The sequence below is a fragment of the Osmerus mordax genome, chromosome 28, assembly GCF_038355195.1.
Source record: "Osmerus mordax isolate fOsmMor3 chromosome 28, fOsmMor3.pri, whole genome shotgun sequence".
NCBI classification, from domain to species: Eukaryota; Metazoa; Chordata; class Actinopteri; order Osmeriformes; family Osmeridae; genus Osmerus; species Osmerus mordax.
In genome coordinates, this window is record NC_090077.1 from 1390384 (window position 1) to 1399906 (window position 9523).

At 53.4% G+C, this 9523-nt stretch overlaps 1 protein-coding gene across 1 annotated transcript in view; it reads left to right on the top strand.

Moving 5' to 3' along the window:
* Positions 1–289: 289 nt before the first annotated feature.
* The window catches only part of cep120 (centrosomal protein 120), an 11860-nt gene continuing 2626 nt past the window's right edge, over positions 290–9523 (top strand). Inside the window, 18 exon segments of the mRNA XM_067231227.1 lie at positions 290–467; positions 776–932; positions 1638–1752; positions 1965–2109; positions 2286–2434; positions 2670–2867; positions 3232–3459; positions 3555–3810; positions 3948–4167; positions 4772–4921; positions 5093–5275; positions 5672–5768; positions 5966–6184; positions 6283–6372; positions 6539–6631; positions 6728–6889; positions 8867–8989; positions 9127–9225. Of these exon segments, the coding sequence (XP_067087328.1) occupies positions 419–467; positions 776–932; positions 1638–1752; positions 1965–2109; positions 2286–2434; positions 2670–2867; positions 3232–3459; positions 3555–3810; positions 3948–4167; positions 4772–4921; positions 5093–5275; positions 5672–5768; positions 5966–6184; positions 6283–6372; positions 6539–6631; positions 6728–6889; positions 8867–8989; positions 9127–9225 (2733 nt within the window). The 5' untranslated portion in view covers positions 290–418.

Genomic DNA, 9523 nt, shown 5'->3' on the forward strand with positions numbered 1-9523 from the left:
TACCTTGAAATCAGTTACACATGAAAACTGCTGTTGCTTTTTTATACTGTATATGCCTTAATTCATATGTCTGGCAATCAAAATTAAAGGATGTTTATATATCTTGGGTTTCGGATTTATTTGATTCCACTGCTGTTCACCTTTCCTGCCACAAGAGGGCGTTGAAGTCTCCACCGACACTTCCGATTTTGAACGAAGGACCGGCGGCAACAAATGACAACAAAGCGGGTATGCAGCCAACGGAATAACCAGTTCTGTGTAAACAAATCAGTTGTCATATCGAGCAACAAGTTGGTAAATCGGTCTGTAGCACAGCTACATGTTTAGGTCTACAAATAGAGGCAACTATCTTGCTACTATAGTGCGCCACTATTAATGCGTCTTAGCTAAAGCATTGATTAATCGCACAAATGTCAGAATGTCTTCGAAATCTGACCAACTTCTTATCGTGGTGTCCATACTTGAGGGTAAGCGAATCTTTCAAACCTCTTAACACCTACACCGAAAATGTTTGCCAGTTTAAAATAGCTAGCTAGCCAGGGTGCTTGTTATTTTGAAACGTAATGCTAATAATTAGCTAGCTTTAGCAACTAAAGTTTAGAAAGCTAGCTAGCCCAGTCGTAGCTAGCTAACTAACTAGCAATGCTAGCAACCTGAGACAACCAGCACAGCAGCATTACAGAGAAGTATGCAGTGTACTGCAAACTGTATAGTTTCATAGATATATGCAGCTGTTCTATACATCATGACTGTTAACTTTCCCCCCCATCCCCAGGACGTCAATTTCCCAAGAGTCAGCGCCATCATCTTATAGTTCAGGCTAAGTTTGATGGAGAGCAGTTGGCCACTGACCCGGTGGACCACCGAGAGCAGCCGCAGTTCTGTACCGAGCTAGCCTGGGAGCTGGATAGGCGGACACTGCACCAACACAGGTCACTATCTCCATAAAAGATACCCTCATTCCTCCAAGCTATGCTGGTGTTCAAGACCTTAGTCACAGTTGCAACAAGCAGTTGTCATTTTCAGTGAGTTCATGGTGGCTGTCATTCCATCATGTGGTTGGTTTGCTTCTCCAAAACATCAGTTCTGTCCATAAATTAACCTGCTGTAGCAGGGACTTTTTCTGGTCCAAATAGCAGGGTTTTTATTGGTTCATTTAGTCAAATGTTTGAATATTAATTAAAATTGTAGGCTTGGCTACTCAGTAACAAATTGTGATTTTAAAAGTAGCAAAGCAGATTACTTATCTTAATTTCTACATAAGTACAAATACAATTACAGTCTTAAAAATATACTCATAAAATTACAAGTACACAAAAAAACTACAGTAATGTGAGTAGTTGTAATTCGTGACTTCCACCCCTGCACGCATATAGAAGGGTCCAACAATATAATATCTACCATCCTGTTGACCTTACTCGGAAGCCAGCCAGTAGCTGTGATCAGCCACACGAAGGCGATGGCTCGATAAATGCAGTGTTGACAAATACATAATGGAAGCTGCCTAGAGAGTCCGCACAGATCTGAAGTGGAGCCTGTGTCACTGCGACTCTGATTCACTGTGACAGCTCTGGGTGTTTTGAGTATTGAGTTTATTTGGTGTCTTATCTGTGCTCCTCTGTCCTGATCCCTGTCAGACTGCAGCGAACCCCCATCAAACTCCAGTGCTATGCCATTAATACCAGCACTTCAACGCGGGAGTGTGTTGGATATATTGTCCTGGACTTGAGATCTGTGCAGGAAGTCAAACAAGTGAGCTCCTTTTTTACATTTACATTTAGTCATTTAGCAGACGCTCTTATCCAGAGCGACTTACAGTAAGTACAGGGACATTCCTCCAAGGCAAGTAGGGTGAAGTGCCTTTTTTCAGATTTCTAAAACACAGCCTCTGTCTCTCAGTCTCCTTTTTGACCTGACCTGAACAGAATGTACACCATACTCAAACCTGACCCTGTTCTCCCAAGGATCCAAAGTGGTACCCGTTGCTAAGCAGCAAGTACACTAAGCTCCGCCCAGCTCTCCTGCTCAGTGTGACCCTGGAGAACGACACCAAGCCGCCGGACCACACGCCTGAACGCTTCAAGGCCAAAAAGGCCCCACCCAGGCAAGGTGAGGGACCAAACTAAACTGTGCTAGTAAAAGGATGCTTTCTGCCATTTCCCCAAAGCGATGAATAAGGCATCTATCCATCCCTCCATCCCACATGTCGAAGGCAGTTTGAACTACAACACTCCACACGCACACACACAGTTGACCTGGTAGCTGTCTCCCTGTGGTGCGGTCAGGTTCCCCGGTGCTGGCGGCCCTGCTCCCTGAGAAGCTGGAGGCAGTGCTGGTTCAGCAGGAGGGCTACCACCAGATCGGCCCGCCCGAACTCTGCTGCGACATGTTCCTCCTCTCAGTCACCGTGGCCTTCGCCACCAAGCTGGAGCAGGTGGGGGGACACGTATCCGTGGCAACTGGGTGCATTATGGGCTGTGCTGGGCACAGATGTAGGCACGGGTCGGATGGTTTACTTCCTGTAGAACAGTTGTGTCAATGGTGTGTGATGTCACAAAGACTAAAAACCCCTCTGTGAGCGTGCATCATAAGTTATGGTTGATATCCATCATTATGTCTAACGATCTTAAGTCATAACACAATACTCCATCTTGCTTTGTTTGTGTCAGTTGATCCCTAGTACCTTGAAGCTGGCTGGACAGGGCTCCGAGTTCTTCTTCTACTACACTCTGCTGGGGAACGACATCACCAGCGAGCCCTTCCAGAACCTTCTGAGCCCCAGCTTCGAGCCGGAGAGGGCGTCGGTCAGGGTCCGCAGCAGCGAGTCTGTGCTCAGGGTCTTCCTCGGCCTGCAGCCCAGCCTGCAGGTACAACACCTGACCCTCTCTCTCACCTGCACGTTCTACACACACTCTCACTGCCTTTCATCACACCACTGTCTCTGTGTGTCTCTCTCTTTCTCTCTTTCTCTCTTTCTCTCTTTCTCTCTTTCTCTCTCTCTCTCTCTCTCTCTCTCTCTCTCTCTCTCTCTCTCTCTCTCTCTCTCTCTCTCTCTCTCTCTCTCTCTCTCTCTCTTTTTCTCTCTCTCTCTATGTCTCTGTCTCTCTCTCTCTCTGCATCTCTGTGTCTCTCTCTCTCTGCATCTCTGTGTCTCTCTCTCTACCTACCCACCTTCTCTCCCCCTTCCTCTCCCTCCCTTAACCCCCCCTTCCTACCTGCCTCCCCATCCAGATCCACCTGTGCTGTGGGAACCACTCCCTGGGCAGCACGGAGGTGTCCCTGGCAGGCCTGGCCCAGACCGGGGTGGACCTGCAGAGCCAGGTGGCCACCGTGGAGGGAGCCTTCGTCCTCCAGCCGCCCAACAGAACCAAGCCCAGCCGGCCCTCCTCCGTTCCTCTGGACCTGCTGCCCACCGTGGGGGTGTCGGTCACTCTCAGGAGGGAGGCGCTCGGCACCCCGGTACAGGCTGGAAACACACCAATGGGCACCACAGACCACACTTGTGTATACTTTTCTCTATTTATCTCTCTGTCTCTCTCTCTATCTGTTTGTAGATGGAAGGGAAGGCAGAGGGAGGAGATGGACCCCAGGTTCAGATACCAGCTCAGGGTGGAACTGACCCCCAAGGCCTCCCCTCCTCTCTCCCTCCGGTCGACCAGAGGCTCCCCAGCCCCTCTCCTGGCATACAGTCCCCGTTTCTGCCCCCCCCGGCCCGGGCCGAGTCCCCCCAGCCCCCCCAGCCTCAGGACCAGCACCACACACACACGGAGAGCGAGGCTGACAGCCTCAGAGATGAGGCTTCTCCTCATGGTAGGTTCTGCTTCCTAACATAGAACATCTGTGATGTAGTCAGGTAGGCTCTGGAATTAATAAACAATACATTTCTGTAGTTCTTTATATTGGTTTTGTTGCATTGATGAACCCCCCCACTCCTGTATTTACCCCAGCCCCTGCACCCCCACCCCAGGAGGAGGAGTTGGAGGAGGGGGAGCTGGAGGAGGAAGTGAGGTTGGAGGAGGTGGGTGGTCCGGAGGCCGGGCCCTCCTCCGTCAGTGTGTCGGCTCCTAAGATCTCCATCCCCTCCTCGGCTCACCACTACTGCTTCTCCATGGACCTGCGCAGCATCAAGAACCTCACCCTGGCCTTCCCTGTCAGCTGCACCCTCAGGTACCTGCCTCTTTCTGCCTCCCTCAGCCTCCCTCAGCCTCCCTCTGCCTCCCTCTGCCTCCTTCTGCCTCCTTCTGCCTCCTTCAGCCTCCCTCTGCCTCCTTCAGCCTCCCTTAGCCTCCCTCAGCCTCTTTCAGCCTCCCTCTGCCTCCTTCTGCCTCCCTTAGCCTCTCTCAGCCTCCCTCTGCCTCCTTCAGCCTCCCTCTGCCTCCTTCAGCCTCCCTCTGCCTCTCTCAGCCTCCCTCTGCCTCCTTCTGCCTCCCTTAGCCTCTCTCAGCCTCTCTCAGCCTCCCTCTGCCTCTCTCAGCCTCCCTCTGCCTCTCTGCCTCCCTTAGTTATTTGAAGCGATGTGCAAGCGTAATACAAACAGTATTTTGTTGGTCAGAGTCAAGCAACGGTCTGCATATACTGGCCACATCACAGAGTAACCACATAACAGCCGCGAGGCACTGTGAAGACATAACACCACTAATATGCAATACTAACATCTCAATAACTTAACTACAGTGCAACAACAACATCTCAGTGGCAGGGGGGGGGGGGGGGGGGGGTGTCACGGAACAGTTCAGCATAAACCACATCCAGAATCGTGCTCTACCGCCAGGTATGCGTACCAGTTCTTCGGCAGCGCGGCGCCCATCATGACCAACCCCCCGGTGGAGGTGAGGAGGAACATGGAGGTGTTCTTGCCTCAGTCCTACTGCGCCTTCGACTTTGCCGCCCTGCCTCACCAGCTCCAGGACACCTTCCTCAGGTCAGTCCCGGGCACGGTCTGGTCCCAGGAGGACCACAGCTCTTCCACCAGGGCTGCTGGTTAGGAAATGAGGAGAGGAAGCTTGTTACACACGTGAGATAACAGTATGTCAGTGAGTAATCATGCACCGCCGCCTGCAAACGAGACTTGGCTGTGTCCCCTGTGCTCCAGGGTGCCCCTGGTGGTGGAGGTGTGGCACCGCGACCCCAGCAGCAGAGACCTGCTCCTGGGCACGGCTAGCGTCCAGCTGTCCCTCCTCCTGACCTCCGAGAAGACCCGCTTCCTGGGCCCCTCCGGCCGGCAACACTGGAGGCAGACGCACTCAGACAGGATCCCCGTCTACAAAGCCCAGGGGTGAGGGGGTCACAGGTCAAAGGGTTTCATGTCGAGGGACTTGGTGGGCTGCAGTTGAGCATCGGGTCCACCAGGAGGCGCTCTTACACAGAGTTTGGAGGGGCCTTGTTTTAAATATTCATGAGTGACAAACGCAAGGCTGTGTGTGCTTTGCATTTCACAAGGCCAGTCTTGATGAATGGGTCTGTGTGTGTGTGTGTGTGTGTGTGTGTGTGTGTGTATGTGTGTGTGTGTGTGTGTGTGTGTGTGTGTGTGTGTGTGTGTGTGTGTGTGTGTGTGTGTGTGTGTGTGTGTGTGTGTGTGTGTGTGTGTGTGTGTGTGTGTGTGTGTGTGTGTGTGTGTGTGTGTGTGTGTGTGTGTGTGTGTGTGTGTGTGTGTGTGTGTGTGTGTGAGCAGGCCCAGTGAGAAGGTTGCTGAGCTGTGCTACGTCACCAACCTGGAGGACATGGGGCTGGTGAGAGCTCAGGAGATCCTGCTGTCTGACTCCTCTCAGGTAACACACACACACACACACACAGTCTCTCTGACCCCACACACAGACCTGCTGGAGAGACTCCTGAGAGAGACTCCAGAGAGAGAGACTCCACAGAGACCCGCTTCAGACGGGTGGACAAACTACAGATTGTTTAGATGGATCCATGAAAGACGATGGAAGATGGACTCACCTCCAGGTGTTGTGTTGTGTGACAGAATGGACAGCCAGCCCCGCAGAGAGCAGTCTCTGCTCCCAGGCAGCCGGCCCCTGGAGGAGGCCCTGCCCCTGGAGGAGGCCCTGCCCCTGGAGGAGGCCCTGCCCCGGGATCAGCCCCTGCCCCTGGGGCCCTCCCGCCCAGGGAGACCCCTGAGTACCAGGCAGCGCTGGAACTGGAGATGTGGAAGGAGATGCAGGAGGACCTGTTTGATGACCAGGTTAGAACCATGCACTGTGGGGGGGGGGAGGTGTTCCCCTGTGGGGGGTCCACGTGTGTGTGTGTTCTGACTGTGGTGTGTGTGTGTGTGGCCCCCAGCTGAAGAAAAAGGAGCTGAGTCACATGCAGGCGCTGGCTGAGGAGTGGAGGAAGAGAGACCGGGAGAGGGAGGCTCTGGTCAAGAAGAAGGTACAGTCCTGAAGAAACTTCTAGTTACTACTGATACCACTCAGCCTTGTTAGTGTAGTCAAGGACATATATACATTTACAAAGGTAAATGTATATATAAAAAACTGCGTTGGCCCAGCTGGTGTTGTAACCTTGCGTGTGTGTGTGTGTGTGTGTGTGTGTGTAGGAGCAGGAGTACAACCTCCTGGAGGGGCAGCTTCAGAAGACCCTGGCCGACCTGGAGAAGAGAGAGAGGCAGCTGGCCCACGCCGAGACAGAGGTGGGGCGATCAAGCAGAGTTCACAGGGTCAAAGTTCACACACGTGCGCCGTCGCAGACGGTCTGACTGGCTGTGGCTCTTCCCCCCCCCCTCCAGACGCAGCGCCTGCAGACGGAGCTGCGGGCGGAGCACGAGCGCACCCTGAGGGAGGTGCAGGAGGGCGGGCGCAGGCTGCAGCAGGACTGCCACCACCAGGTGGAGCTGGAGAGGTCGAAGGTCAGACAGCTGGAGGAGGAGCGAGCCAGACATCAACAGCAGGTAGGTGGGGAGGGGGGCTGTGTGTGTGTGGGGAGGGGTGGGGTGGGTGTGTGGAGGGGTGTGGGTGTGTGGTTATGTGTCAGTCACTGGCTGGTCTTCCCAGGGTCGAGCTGGTGTCCTGGTGTGACCGGTGAGTGTGGGGTCAATGGGCCACATCCCCCACATCCTGAGGTCCTGGAGGGGGAGGGAGGGAGGGTAAGAGAGAGAGATTGTTATTGCATTACCTACAGCTTCTGGGACGTCTTGATATTTCACTTTGTTTAAAACTATTAGAATTACGGTATGCAATTACATTACCGTCGAAGCTTCTCCACTTTAGCCAATGAGATGTTTCCAGTCCTGTGTTGTGGAGTGAGTGTGAGTAGGATGAGATCCCAGCATCCGTGTTTGTCCAGCTGTGACCATGAGCCCTGCTGCCCTGCTGGGTCCTGTCTGCCCTCTGCTACCCTTTAGCACACACACACACACACACACACACACACACACACACACACACACGCACACACACAGACAGACACACAGACTGCATGCATATATGATACGGTAATGCTTTAAAGTGAGAGTGTGTGGTGTCGTGCTGTGGTTGGCTCACTTCCTCCTGGTGGCGGAGCAGTGAGAGTTTGATGTGGTCCAGACCTGAGTGCTTGATCCTCCACTTGACTGTTTCATTTAGCCTTCAGGTCCACATTAGCTGCCCCGTCATCCAACACATTTCTCTTGTTATTCCTCTCTTTCTCTTCCTCTCTCTTTCTCTCCCTGTTCTTCTTCCTCATTCCCTCCTTGACACACGCACACACACACACACACTCACTCACTAACCCCCACACCCCCCTCTCTGGTTTCACGGAGAAAGAAAGTTGAAGATAGGATGTGTGTTATCTCCCCTCTCTCCATCCTGCTCTCAGACAACCCACTTAGTGAAATACTTCTGTCTGCAGTCTCGCTCTCCCAGAGAACAGCTGGCTCCTCTGCCGGCCATAACAAATCAAGCAAAGTAGGTTTCTGACACGCCGAGAGAAGCCAGGGATGGGGAGCAGCCTAGGATTTGCTGGGGCTGAGGCTGAGGCTAGAACTGAGGCTGAGGCTGGGCTGAGGCTGAGGCTAGAGCTGAGGCTGAGGCTGGGCTGGGGCTGAGGCTGGGCTGAGGCTGAGGCTGGGCTGAGGCTGGGCTGGGGCTGGGGCTGAGGCTGGGCTGGGGTTGGGCTGAGGCTGGGGTTGGGCTGAGGCTGGGGTTGGGCTGAGGCTGGGGTTGGGCTGGGGTTGGGCTGAGGCTGGGGTTGGGGTTGGGCTGAGGCTGGGACAGTGTGACCAGACTAGGCTGGCATGTGTTTAGTTCTCATCTCCCCGTGTCAGGAATGTGTAAACACACATCTGTCTGCCGTCCACACACCAGAACTCTTCCATCAGGTCTGGGGCTGGGCAGCACACACATCCTATATCTCTCTCTCTCCTTCTCTCTCCCTCGCTCTCTCTCTCCCTCGCTCTCTCTCTCTCTGTCTCCCTCTCCCCCCCTCTCCCCCCCTCTCTCTCCCTCGCTCTCACTGTCTCTCTCTCTCTCTCTCTCTCTCTCTCTCTCTCTCTCTCTCTCTCTCTCTCCCTCGCTCTCTCCAGAGAGAGTGAAGCCCTGGCTAAGTGTAGGTATTGGGTGTGAGGGGATTTTTCCTCACCCTGTGGAGTCTTTGAAGTGTGTTTTGTAGTGAGAGCAGCCAGGCGTCTGGAGACCAGCCCAGCTCACTGTTGACACTGTGCTCTCTTGTTTTCCAGCATTACTGTGAATTACAGACTTAAGTGTAACCCATTATCTTTATGGATGACCCCATGCTATTTATAGATGTTATTTGAAACGTTCTCATTCTCGCTCTCTGTCCCTCTCTGCCTCTCTCTCTTTTCGCCTCTCTCTCTCTCTCTCTGTCTTGTTTGTCTACCCCTCGCTCTGCCCTCGCTCTCCCCCTCCTCTCTCCACGCCCCCCTGCCCAGCTCCTGGATGCGGAGGGGCGTAACAGGCAGCTGGAGAAAGACTTCCAGCTCTCCAGAGAGCAGCAGAACATCCGTCCTGAGATCCGGCTGCAGTCAGAGATCAACCTTCTGTCCCTGGAGAAGGTCACTTCACAAAACCTCACATGACGAAGTCCCAGTGCTCTGGGATCGGCTTGCTGTCCTGAGGACCTAGCGACAGTTCATGTTTCCGAAAAGGTCACTGCTTTATTTTGTTTTCATTTATTTCCTCCCAATTTAAGGTGGAGCTGGAGAGGAAGCTGGAATCCACCACCAAGTCCAAGCTCCACTACAAGCAGCAGTGGGGGCGTGCCTTAAAAGAGCTGGCCAGGTTTAAACAGGTACTGCTGCCTCCTGTGCCACACTGGGGAGTCGATCTGGAGACGGTCTGAGCAGCATCCATGCTGAGTTGGGGAGGGGGAGGTCCTTGTCACATCAGAGTCTTAATCAGTTGATAATTTCTCCCTCCTAGACGTGTATATCTACTCGGTGACCCCTGTAGATGTTATGGTTTGAGTCAGCCTATAGCAACCAGTTTGGTCTGAGAACAAGATGGCGGGGGTGGGTCGTCATGTCATAACCCGTGACACGTGTGTGACGTCACCGAGCGTGCGTTCTCCCCAGGCCATAATATTTTCC